Below are 12,987 nucleotides of genomic sequence, written 5' to 3'. Positions count from 1 at the left end.
CCTTCGGCATCCCCTGCGGTAGCCCCGGGTAACCCTATGGAGAGGGGCCTGCGGAATGCCATCGTCTTCAACGCGTCCAAAGGGGAGGCTTTCACTCTCGCCAGCAGCTACAAATCCCTGCGCAAAAGGCTTCGCGGCAACTGGAAGATCCAGAGGTGAGGGGCAGCTTTCTGGGTAGCTCCTGGCACCCCGTCGGCGCGCTGGCGTGGGCGAGGAGCGGCGCTCCGGCGGTCTGAGGGCCCTTTGCAGGCGGGAGCGAAGGCGCGCTGAGGCGTCCTGAGCTGGTGGAGAGGCCCCTCTCAGGCTGCCCAGGCTGCCCAGGCTGCCCAGGCTGCCCAGGCTGCCCAGGCTGCCCAGGCTGCCCAGGCTGCCCAGGCTGCCCAGGCTGCCCAGGTTGCCCAGGCTGCCCAGGCTGCAGGGATCGCCCTCATCTCCGAGCGAGCGGCCGCCCGCCCCGGGGGGGGGCTGGGGCGCCTGAGCCTGCCCACGGTGCGGCCCGGGGCTGGGCTCGGGGCACCTGCAGACCCTAGAGAGAGCCCGAAATTCGCCTGTGGTCTGCGTGGAGTACCCGAGTGGTCTTCGAGAATGTGTTTCGTAAGCTAAAATGTCTTCTTTGCCGTGATTGCACTCTGTGGCACTAGCTGTAATTTCACCGTTGGATGCTGTGCGTAGTTTTCCTTGGAGCTTTCGGCTGTCTTATCTGGAAGAGACAGGGCGTGAGTTATAAGGATGAAACTCCTGATACAGGTTTTTGAGTCTGTCTTGATTTAGAGTTTGGGATAAAAAGAAATCAGCACTTGTACATCTGATATTGCCTATCTGCCCACTATGAAATGTGTCCAGAGCAAAAAGAAAAAAAGAGTAAGAGGAAGCTCATCAGGTGCAAAGTTGAATAGCAGCTATGATGGTTAATACCAGCTCTGGATCTGCCACAGTACCTTGTTAGAGGGGCTTTACTATTTAATGGGTTGACATTTGTAAGGATTATTTTCACTTGAATTGTCAACTTGAAACCCCGATAAAAGGATGTGAAGTGACTGAAGTGATTTGCTTTGTGTTTATTTGCTAGTTCTTTAAAAAATAAAAAAATAAAGTTGTGGTGCAGGACTATATCCAAGAATATAATGTCTCTTTATTAATCTATTCATAGCTTAAAAGATGAGATCACATCTGAGAAACTGTTTGGGGTAAAATTGTGGATTACAGCAGGGCCAAGAGAAAAGTTCAGTGCTGCTGAGGTAAGAAGTCAATAACTGTTTGCAAATTAGTTATGTTTCAAGATTTGTTTAATGCAAAATAGAAAATAACACAGAAGACTTTGCAATAGTACTGGTTTATATGAATTTACACCAATTGAAATTTGAATGCTTTTCTCATAGGATCAAGTTCATTGCAAGTAGAATCATTTACTTTCCCTCATCTCAGTATAACTGCCTGCAGTCTTGTGCGTAGCTTCTTTCACGTGTATTTTTTCTGGATCTTTGCTGTCTTCTAGTTTTCTGCTCTGAAGAAATTCCTGGAGGATGGTGGAGCCATCCTGGTGATGCTAAGAGAAGGCGGGGAGTCCCGATATGGCACAAATATTAACTTTTTGTTAGAAGAATATGGGATCATTTTCAATAATGGTAATGGGGCTCACTGATACCTTTTATTCTTCCATTTTCAGCAAAATCTAAAGAGCGGGTTCAGCCTTTGTCAGTATAAGCCAAGCAGATCCTTCTCACAAAGTACCTTTTGGTCTAAGAGATGTTTTTTCTTGAAATCCACATGTACATGGCAGTGTAGTAAGGGAATACACCAAGGGCTTTCCATGGACATAGTACCTTGGTAACAACTTGGCCATCTCCATTCCTTTGCTGTAGTTGTCAATTTTAATGGTATTTACTGACAAAAATTAATTCTAGTTTCATTTCAAACATTTTTTTCCATGCGTTTCAATGGATTGAATCACTTCATACTCACCCTGAATAAACAGTGGCACTTTTCTTTAAGAGACCAATAAAATGCCATTCATTCAGTTTTGTACTGCCAATGTGAAAAAAGCCCAACTGTGTCTCAGTGTACATAAAATATTTTTAGGGTTTTTGGTGGCATTTTTAGACTGTGCCTTTTTTGCATCAACAGTATTAGATTCATGATGCTTTTGGAAGATGTATAAAAAAAGAATTTGAACTTGTAAAACTTCATACATACTCTTTTAACTGGATCATCCTTTTGCCTCTTCTGCTTTGCAGAAGACAAGGAGATGTCTATTTTTATTTGAACTTGGAAATATATTCCTGGGCTAATATATTCCTGTATGTCCGAAAGGAAACAGTAGAGAAGACTGATCTGAATTCTTTGAGGAGCTATATTCCGGCTTTGTGGTGTTAGAAGCAAACACCCAGGGAATCCAAGAGCTAAATTCACTTTTTATTGCTAATCTAGCATACTGATCAGCTAAGATGTAGATTTCTTTATTTTTTTTCTTTCTTCGAGATGCTGTAGTACGAAATGTATATTACAAGTACCACCACCCAAAAGAAGCACTAATCTCTGATGGAGTTTTGAATAGGTAAATATTTGGTGTATATAAATCTTTATAGTAAACTCTTATAATCCATATTGTTTTCAGTAAGTTTTGCTTTTCAACATCTTATAGGGGAATCAGTGAAGCTGCAAGAAAAACTGTTCTTGAGACAACAGATGAAGATGGAAGTGGGCATGACTCACAGTAAGTGTTTTCCTTTGAGGAAGCTGATGTGAAGGGATTTAGAGTAACTTGGAATTAGCAGGCTTGTAATCTAGCAGGAGTATGTTGTATTTGTGTTGGGGTTTTCTAATTGTTTCTTATGTCAGCTTCTTGCTCCTCAAGGCTGTATCTGGAAAGGAGAATCTGTTTAGTAGTGCTTGATAACCAATGAAGGAGCAGGAGTGATAAGTTTTGAAGGGTATTATTACTCTCCTGACCAGATCTTTTATGTCCCTTGTCTGTGGATTTGAATTTTGTTAAACAATGTAAATATGAATAACCTCTAGATAGTGAGTGGTCTGGCTGCAGGCATAAGCAACTCTACATCTTTTTAAAGAGTCTTAATCTAGGGTAAGATAGACATTTATTGCACTTTTTAGCTTTCCATCCATTTGTGCTGTAGAGGAGTGAAAAGGCATTGAGAAGAACACAGCTTTTCTGTAAATAACTATAAATGTTTGTATTCTTCCTTGCAGCTAGTTTTCAGACTAATAAATGTCCATGTGGTTGATTACAAGGTAAAATGTAAGTGTAAAAACATTTCATGTAGTTTTGCTCCAGAATATTTATTCATCTGTGAGTTAAATACTCCTACCCTACTCTCAGATACAGGAGTGTGCAAACAGAAATCAAGACTGTTCTTTTTTATTTGAAGGCAAATTATCAACCTGGAAAAACCTGTAGAAAGAGACTAAAATGTTGTTACAATGATCTGAATGTTCAAAAGCATGCCTCTTGGTAGTCCACCACCAGTGCACAATTACATTTTGCAGTTTAGGCAGACAGACTGAGTTTTATAAATATGTCCAGCCTACCTGATACATGCAGATACTTACAGAGTTTCTGTATTTCCTGCAGAGCGCTCACTTTCGTGTATCCATTTGGTGCCACGCTGAATGTGATGAAACCAGCAGTGGCTATTCTATCAACAGGATCTGTCTGCTTCCCGCTCAACAGGCCTATTCTTGCTTTCTATCAGCATGAGGTATGATTCCGCATGTACAAACCATGCATTCTCCCCCGACCCCACACGGAAAATGTGAGTGTATTTTCTGGGAGTACTTACAAACCCACTTCTATTTTTAATGTACCTGCAAACTCCAGATGAGCGTAGTGACTCCTGCCTCCTTTTATGGAAAACTTCTTTGCCTGGGGTTCAGAGGAGAATATATATTTTTTTGGTTGATAGATGCATATTTTTAGTTCTTTAGAGTTCCATTGTTTGGGGTTTTTTTCCACTGTTTTAGTGATCATTTAGTAAGTAAGATTATCATTAGCTTCATAAATATGCGATACTGAGTTAAGGAAGAGGACTGTCAGCTTGGAACCAGTAGATTTTTATGTTATCTTACCTGTCCAGCCCTGTTAATTTATTAAAAAAAAAAAAAAAAATCAGAAATCTAGTAGTAGTTGATGGGTACAAAGAATTAATATTGTTAGCAAAAGTAAACATGTTAACACATTTTTTAATATGTAGATGAGTTTCTAACACTACTGTGGTTTTGATATCTTCAGTAGGAAGATTATTTTTTTCCTGAGGATGCCCAACTTCATCCCCCCATGTTGCGGCTGAAATAAACCCCATAAATCAAAGACAACACAGCAGCATGAAGTGAACTTTACAAGTACACTTACTGCTCACATTTTATCTGCAGCTGTCAGAGTAAGATATAATAAAATCCCTCCACCCACACAATATTTGCACATAGATCACATGGACCCATAGACTCATGCCTAATTTTGCACCCATGACAATACTGAAATTATTTGCATTAATGATAGAGTTGTATTTTTGCGACATAAGTCATCTAAGTTATGTGAAGCCTTAACTCTACTGGGATTATAGCCTTGCTGGCTGGTGTTCTTGTTTCAAGACCGTGCCTGTTTATGTGGGGTCTCATGTGCTTCACCTAATTGGTGTGGAGTGTTTTCTTCTGAGAATTATAACAACTAAATTATGCTGTAAGTGAAATCCATATAACTTGCTTACACCTCCATTAAGTGTTTTGCATGGGTTGATCACTGAAGTGTAATAGGTTTGTGCAGTGGAAACCATTACACATCATACTGATAGTTCTTCCCTTGATATAGTACCATGGCATGAATGTCAAATAGATGGCATCATTTTTCCTATCGAGCTCAAGGAAGTTATAGACACAAGGGTAGAAGATGAAGCCAGAGACAGAGGTTGTCTCTCAAGCAGAGCAGAGGAACTCTTTAGAAGGAAAACAGGGTCTCTTGGAGTGAAAAAGAGATACGGTAAAGAATAGCAACAGAAAGTGAAGGAATGGAAGATAAGAGCACAGGATGCTACCTAGTTACGCTATTGCAGGTAAAGCACAAGAGTTCAGGTTAAAACCTTGCAAAACATGGAGTACGAAACATCAGAAATTTGTTAAACAAACTGGAGCTTTGTTTGACGTATCTTCAAATTCATTACAGCAGTGTTCAGGGTTATATTACGCTCTGAGTTTCACAGTTGGTGCAAGGAGCATTACAGTGTTTTTTGTTCTGTTGAAAACTTACTATTTCTTTTGTATGTCCTTGTGGAAGGATTAAGGGGTAATCTGGATAGAGAAGAATTCCAAAGATGTTTCATGAATGCATTTTCATGCATGTTTAATTCAGCTAAATTAAACATGCAATGACCTGCATATTTTCTATTTTATCCTACAAATAGTAAAATTACCAAACCCTTCTCTCATTACCTGAATATGTGCTATATTGACATGCATGCATGTCACTGGCCTCTAGGTTTACATTCTGAACACTGAAGAATGGGCTGCTGGAAGTTAATAATGCATTCATTTAACTTAATCCTTTTTTAGTTGATTGAAAAAAAGTGTTCTTTTTCTGCAAAAATAGCCTAAGTGCGGCTATTGTGGATGATATTCTCTGTATTTTTTTATTGCCAGCCAGTTGTCTCTCTACTCTTATGAAATGCAGATCAGTATTTTTAATAAATTTATGAGCCTTAAGAGCATATACTCTTACAATAATGCTGCACTCTTGTGAGCTTACCAAGTTTGAAACTGCTTTTGCTGCTCCTTGTTCCAAAATTTCCTATTTCTTTAAATCACTTTGTAATTAGACAGCATTAACAATTGCTTCTAAAACTGCAATTTGGAAGGATGTTTTGCTCTATTGTGTTCTTTGTTGTTAGAAACAAGGTGGAAAGATGGCAGCACTGGGGTCTTCCCACATGTTCAGTGATCAATATTTAGATAAAGAAGAAAATGGTAAGATCATGGTAAGTTTGGTTTTTCTTAAAAAAAAAAAATCTACCTTAGTGGATCTTCACAGCACTTACAAAGCAATCCAAGCTCACTAGCTTCATCTTAGAGCAAGACAGCTATGAAATGGATTCAATATGGAGATTCTAACCCAATATTAACATCTGAGGAATTTGTTAGAGCACAAGTAACAGGAAGGAGTTTTTAAAGATATAGTTTATTATTTACGTTATAGGATTCTGAAAAGCTTTTCCTCTTTCCGTTCACCACTTTATTGTTAGTAATATTTAAATATTCAGTAAGGAGGTTTTTTGTCTACTACTTTTTCTTAGTTTCTTTAGCGCTTGATTATGGCTACTTAATAATAAACCATTCAATATATAGCTCCTGCTACCTGGAGATTGTAACGCACTTTCCAAAGTGGGGTATGTAACGCTGTTATGTGTAAGAAGGGGAGTTTCCTGCTGAGGTGTTCCTGAAAGTATGCACCTCGTACAGAGTATGGTCATTCCCATGACTCATTGCTTTCATATGTAAATACAAATAAAGTTTGTATTTTCTCCCTAGATATTTATTACCCGTATTTTTCTTCTTTTTCATGGTATGTTATTTAATAGATTTAATATGAATGTTTAAGCATAATGTAAGATTACTTGGACCCTCCAGAAGTTAATTAAGTTTTGCCCTTCTCCAGGATGTGCTTTTCCAGTGGCTCACAACATCAGATATCCATTTAAACCAGATGGATATGGAGGACCCTGAGGTAAGAGAGATCCATCGCAAGGAAGTAAATAATAGTGTGATCCAGCAGAACCAGTTTTGGCAAACCATGTATTTAGCACAAAATGGTTAACAGCTAGATGGATGCTGCTGTTGTTGCAGACCCTTTATTTAGGGTCTGAGATTGAGTAGACAGATGGATTAGGCATAAAAAATAATGGTATTGTATCTCTGTCAGACTTAGATTGCTATTTATTATCAGGTTTCATTTGTGAAAGTCTCTTACCAATTTGCCCATGTTTATGAGATCATTTGCTGTTCCAGCGTAATAAGTTTGCTCTTCACTCCGAGCCCGCAAACAAGAGGAACGTGCATGAAGTGAAGGCAGATATTCTGCATATGAGTAGGGATCAACCTGTGTACCAAGTTTAGCTGCTTTTTTCACTGATGTACGCAAACACTATTTTTACTTGGAAATATCATACGTGATAAAATTGTATACTCTGTGTGCATAAAAAGAACAACGGTCTTCCACAGTTGACTAGTAAGCTGTCTCTTTTAGTTTTAAATAATTAACAGAAATTCAGATACAACGTCCATGTGGCAAGTAGTTCTACAGCTAAGATAAGAGAGTTTGCACAGTCTACCAATCTAGTAAGCTGCACTGCAAATGGTCATACCTGGTAAAGAGTGAAATAATTATTTCTAGATGAGATTTTAGGTAAGATACAAACTAGAAAGAGACTATGTCAATGGGTTGGTCTTTTTAAATCACAGGTGTGTGTATCTCTGTGTGTGTGTGTGTGTGTTCAGATTTCAGACTATACCATGCTCCCAGATACAGCTGCGCTGTCTGAGCAACTGCGAGTCTGTCTGCAAGAAGGAGATGAGAACCCAAGAGACTTCACAAAGCTGTTTGATACATCCCTTTATCAGCTGGATACAACTGCCCTCCCTTCAGTTATCAAGTCAGCAGCTGTGATTTTTTTTTTTATATATTTTTCCATTGTGTATTCTGCATTTTCTGTTTGTGCTTAACTGTGTCTGCTTAAGAGCAGAAGGGACTGAGCTGTAGGCAGCATTCTGAATATGGATATACCAGAAGATTGATTTGTACAGTGTGACAGCAATATTTTCTCTTGCTTCCTATCTTAGCTGTAGTTTCTGATGTTGTTTTTTTCCTTTTTTCTGACTACTGCTGATGCAGTGAACTGATATTTTTAGTACAACTATCTACAGTGATGATGGGTACTTTCTGGAGTGACAACTGGTTGTTTTTCCACTTCTGAATTACTTGGCATTTACTGAAGCTGCATTTCATTCATCTTTGCATTTCCCAATAGCTGTCTTGAGATTTATCTGCTGCTCAGTTTTACCAGTTTTGTATTGCAAGCAGTTTTGTCCCTTGTAACTCATCTGTTATCCAGATCGTGTATGAACACGTTGAATAGTAGCAGGCTTAACACAGGTTCCATGAAACTCCACTCTGTTGTGGACACTCTTTCTTCTTACTCTGTATTTCTTGTATTTTCACTAGATGTGAATTCACAGTGGGATCTCCCTTCTCATCCCATAACAAATAACTTTTTAAAATAGCTTTTGATTATGGACTTCCTGAAAAACCTTTCTGAAATTCCAAGTCTGCTTTTTTTGAACTGGATCACTTTTTCCTCATGCACGTTCATCCCCTTAAAAGTTGCTTGAAGAACTGAGGTGTGACTTCCTTCTTTTTTATTGTCTTATATATCCACCTATCATTATCTTCTTCTCTGTCATAACTATAACTAAGTTGCTGGCTGTAGAAGTCAATTATTACCGATATGTAGTTCTCTGAGGTCCTTCTAAAATTAGACATCCCATTTTTTTAATGCTGTGACTGTGCATAATGATGACCCTGGTGTCTTCATAAAAATTCATCTCTATAGCCTTTATTGCACACAAGTGGAAATGGCTGTTGTATCATTTCTTCTCTCATACTTTGTCTTTTTCTGTGGTGCAGAGCTTATGAACAACTGAATGTGAAGCACGAACCCCTCCAACTCATTCAGCCTCAATTTGAGACTCCACTACCTGTCCTCCAGCCAGCTGTGAGTAACCTCCTTGCTGATACAGCACATGGAGAATCCTTCTGTTTCATGTAAAACCTCTGTGTGTCATTTCTATAGTTCTTTCAGGAAAAAAAAAAGTGAGAAATGCTGTTGTAATAATTAATCACTTGGGAGTTGAATACATTACAGGGAATATCTTTTAGGAAAGAGCACTTATTTATGCTTCTAATTTTTATCAACAGAGCTTGAAAACATAGCATCTGGTACCACAGCAGAATACCTTGTGTATATAAGCCTTCAGCCAAGTAGCTGCTCCCAGTCCTGTGAGCTGCTGGGGTTCAGCCTTCGCTGTGAAAACAGAATTTTTCATAATATTTCAGAAAATTTTCATAATTTTTCAGAATATTTCAGAAAGCAGTGGTTGTGTAAGTAATACACTGACTGCTGCCAGGGGAGGAGCCAGTCTGTCCCACTCTTCTTCCATCTCCCATATCCTTTGGGGAGGCAGAAAGTGGAGCGTTGGTCTTTTACAGCAAGGGCTGGCCAGGCTTTTACCGGCAGAGATTTGGGCTGGCAGCAGCAACATAAGCTACAGCACGGCGCTGTATTTTGAAAGGCAGGTATCTTTGAGTATCTTTGAGTTTTGCCATCATGGCTCCATCCTTCTTTACATTGGCCACTGAGGAAACATTACTGTTACTGGGATCCTTATAGCTGCAGGGGTGCAACTAAAAGTAGTGTCTTATGCGCTACTCTTTCAAAATACAAGTCCAACTTGTGGCTTAAGTGGTGACTGCATGAAAAAGAAAATACTCTTACCAGAATTAGTGTGAATATGTTTCCAAGGTGAGCTGTTATGGTGAGCTTAATACCTCAGCTATCTCAGCAGTCTCATGGAGCAAAACTAAAAACAAACTGCAAATGCAGTATGTCTAGTTGTGATGCAAGGTGATAATTCTGGCATAATTGTGACTAAACTCTTTTGGAATATTCAGTTATTTTTACAAAATATAAGTAGAATTTTTAAAAAGGTGTACCTTTGTACTGTTGGCTTTGGAGTTGCTTCTGACTTTATAAAAGGTTTCTTCAAGTCCAATCTAAGTCCAAAGCTGTTGTCTTAGAGATCTGTAAAGTGTAAGAGAAATATTTGGCAATAAACCATGCTGATTCTTCTCTTCAAGGTTTTTCCACCTGCTTTTAGAGAATTGCCTCCTCCCCCTCTGGAGCTGTTTGACTTGGATGAAACTTTTTCCTCTGAGAAAGCTCGTCTTGCAGAGATTACAAACAAATGTAAGCAGAACAGACTGATTGTTTACACATTTATATATGAAGTCCAAGTTTCTGGAGGAAAATTGTTGTTATATTTAATTTTAAATCATGGTCCTCATTTATGAAAATCTACTGCTCTCATCCTGGGCTAAGAAGTTGGAAGGCCTTGGAAATTGATGATGTGACTTTACATACCATGACATTTTATGTTGTTTGTTATGTGACATTTTATTACATTTCTGCCTGTTGTTTCCTATATCGTGCATAAATTGCTTTGCGCGCTCTTGCTGATTTATTTCACATCTTTTTATGCTTTGAAGTTAAAATGTTAAGGTTATTCTAAATACACCTTAAATCTAAAAAAGATGAGAAAGTACTAGCTGCAAGAATACATCATGGCTAGTGCGCTGAACTTAGTTATAGGACTTCATCTCCCAGAACGCCAACAACAAAAGAGATCCGTAGTACATTTTTTGCGCAGCTGATATGGATATGTGTGATATTCAACTGCCTTCTTCCTTGGGATGCTTGTTTAGGTACTGATGATGACCTGGAGTTTTATGTACGAAAATGCGGCGATATCCTAGGAGTAACAAGTAAACTCCCAAAGGAGAAGCAAGATGCCAAGCATATCCTGGAGCATATCTTCTTCCAAGTGGTTGAGTTTAAGAAACTGAATCAGGTATTTTTAATAACAGAATTACAAGTGAATAGTTGGTAGTATCAGCACTGAGGCTGATACATCTTTGTAGCAGCTACAGTTGTCACAGGCAAGAGATACAGTGGTATGTTAAGACATTTGTTGTATAATAAATTAGACCAGTGAAGTGTGATCCAGAATACTTACGGCTGTTAATCTGTATAGAATGTGTAGTGCTCAATTTATTAAGTCTCTCATTTATTTTAATTGGGGGATTAATACATGCAAGTGTAGTTGCAGTAATTTCAGCTAAATACAGTTCATTAATGGTGCATTGTGTAACAGCAGTGTGCCCTCATGAATGTTCACAGTGCTTGCTAATGCTACAATGTAGATGTGAAACTAGCATTGTTACACACAGTACTGTGTTGAAATAATTCTTTATAGTAAATTTGATGCTTCAAAGTCTGTTTGGAACATATTGGCAGATCAGCTGTTTCTACTAATAAGTATGCCCTGTTTCTCAAATAGTCTAGTTAAGACAAAACTCTGACATTTCTACCCTATTGTTAAAATTCTTTTTTTTTCTTTTTTTTTTTTCCTCCTTTCTCCTTTTCCCTTACCTAAGGAACATGATACTGACACAAGTGAGGCTGGATTCCAGAATGGTAACTGAGACCTGGCTTTCCCCAGTTTGAGATAGACCTTTTAGTAAAACATACTTTTCCATTTTTTTTTCAACTTGTGTTTTCAGTATATTGATTGGGATCGTCTCAGTAGTTCACTGAATGTTTGGATCATTTATGTGTAGTAGTTTGGATAATTAACGCCTTTTGAGGAAGTGCTTGTATTTTGAAAGCACTTCCCAAATAATTTCCTATTTTTCTACTTCTTTATTAAAACTGTAATTTTGTAATATATGAAAAAAAAAACCCTTATACTAAGAAAATGTGGTTTTGGTCATCTTTCTGGCTCCAGTATTTATTTTCTTGTAGGAAAGCTTACTGTGGGTTCTCCTGGTGTACATGTAGTCCTTAATGGCACTGTGGGAAAGATTGTTATTTTGGTTTGTGAACTGTGGAAAAGAAAATACAGCCATAAATACAGGAGCTGCTGAAAATATGCTAGACTGTCACCCTGATCCTTTTGTCTCTCTGCCAAAGTGAACCAAGGAGAGGTGGGTTTGTTGCTGTAGAAGGAAAGTATTTCTTCCAAGGGAGGGGAAGAGTCGAAATTAAGGAATAATGACATTGTTGCAGATTGCTGCATCATACAAGACTGCAAATACATCATTTTGAAAAGAAGGGGCAGCGTTTGGATGAAAAAGACTGTAAGATTTAATGGAACATTATTAAGAAAATGTGATACTGTGCAGAAACTCAGGAATATTTTTACTTACAGTTATTTGATATCTAGCCTATTCCCAGAAACAGTGAGCTAGGTAATGCACAAGAATGGAAATTCAAGTGAAATTCATTGACCATGAAATGTTGAAGCTCAATGCACAGCAAAAATAGAGCCAAGGATATGAGTGGTGAGAAGAAAAGATTTGTCAACATCATTAACGCTGCGTGTCTGCGTTGCAAGGACAGTTTAATATCAACACTGAGGTTGCACTTTGACATCCAAAAAATTTTGTATTTAATCTGACACCCAAACTGTGAAATTCTTCCCCCACTCAAGCCTTCTATGCAGCCTTTGTGACACCTCTGCTTTATCTTGCTCTGCCATGTTTTTTTAACGTCAAGGCTGCTTTTTCGAAAAGATCTGTTCATCTTTTATCCCACAAAAAGTCGTTTCATTTTACATTGCTTTATGCCACCTTGGTGCAGGTTGTTCTAAAGGAGGTGCCCCAAAGCACCTGCTAAGAGATGTGTTAATACAATGTTAGCCCAAGTGGCTGCTGTCTCTGCTTACTCTGCAGACATGACTTTTTCATAGCAGCATGTTCGAAATTTTTCATTTCTTCCTCTTTTATTTATTTTTGTTTAATGGCATGGTTGTGTTAGTCACACAGAGTACTTCATACATTCCAGCTACAGATTTACACAATAAGCTTAATCTTTCCTCTGCAGTATCAATACCAGTCAGTGAACTGGCACAGACTGCAGTTGTACCAAACAACTGTGTGATCCTCTTCCTAATTATAGGTCTGGTTTGTACTGTTCTGTGGTGTTTATACTTCAAACTGTGCATACTTTCTCTTTCCGGGCCCTTTTTCTGAGTTGTTTTGTCACCTATTCCTGATGTTGTAACACGGTTTAGAAAAAAAGTCATCTGAGCAGCCAGAGAATACAAGCAGCTCCCTGTTTACTGTTTGTCTGTAGTGCCACTCTGACAGCTGGA

The 12,987-nt window shown here is 38.6% G+C and overlaps 1 protein-coding gene across 2 annotated transcripts; it reads left to right on the top strand.

The window, feature by feature from the left end:
- Positions 1 to 11,567, top strand: IFT52 (intraflagellar transport 52). 2 transcript variants are annotated; one of them, XM_075721125.1, is made up of 13 exons: positions 1 to 155; positions 1,151 to 1,238; positions 1,496 to 1,625; positions 2,479 to 2,554; positions 2,642 to 2,713; positions 3,590 to 3,716; positions 5,895 to 5,981; positions 6,659 to 6,727; positions 7,498 to 7,652; positions 8,684 to 8,771; positions 9,914 to 10,022; positions 10,538 to 10,683; positions 11,270 to 11,567. In XM_075721125.1, exons 1-13 carry the CDS (start codon positions 37 to 39, stop codon positions 11,315 to 11,317), a joined length of 1,314 nt encoding a protein of 437 aa, XP_075577240.1. In that variant the 5' UTR covers positions 1 to 36; the 3' UTR covers positions 11,318 to 11,567. The 2 variants fall into 2 exon arrangements, with proteins under 2 accessions (XP_075577240.1, XP_075577241.1); XM_075721126.1 differs by lacking the exon at positions 1 to 155 and adding an exon at positions 566 to 594.
- The last annotated feature ends 1,420 nt before the right edge of the window (positions 11,568 to 12,987 follow it).

Source organism: Pelecanus crispus, chromosome 14 (genome assembly GCF_030463565.1).
Source record: "Pelecanus crispus isolate bPelCri1 chromosome 14, bPelCri1.pri, whole genome shotgun sequence".
Lineage (NCBI taxonomy): Eukaryota > Metazoa > Chordata > Aves > Pelecaniformes > Pelecanidae > Pelecanus > Pelecanus crispus.
This window is presented reverse-complemented; position numbering and strand designations above follow the sequence as displayed.

Coding starts and splice junctions, on each gene's coding strand:
- IFT52 (XM_075721125.1), top strand. CDS start 37: ATGGAGAGGGGCCTGCGGAATGCCATCGTCTTCAACGCGTCCAAAGGG. Junction 1,626..2,478: donor TGGGATCATTTTCAATAATG/GTAATGGGGCTC, acceptor TCTTTCTTCGAG/ATGCTGTAGTACGAAATGTA. Junction 2,555..2,641: donor TCTGATGGAGTTTTGAATAG/GTAAATATTTGG, acceptor AACATCTTATAG/GGGAATCAGTGAAGCTGCAA.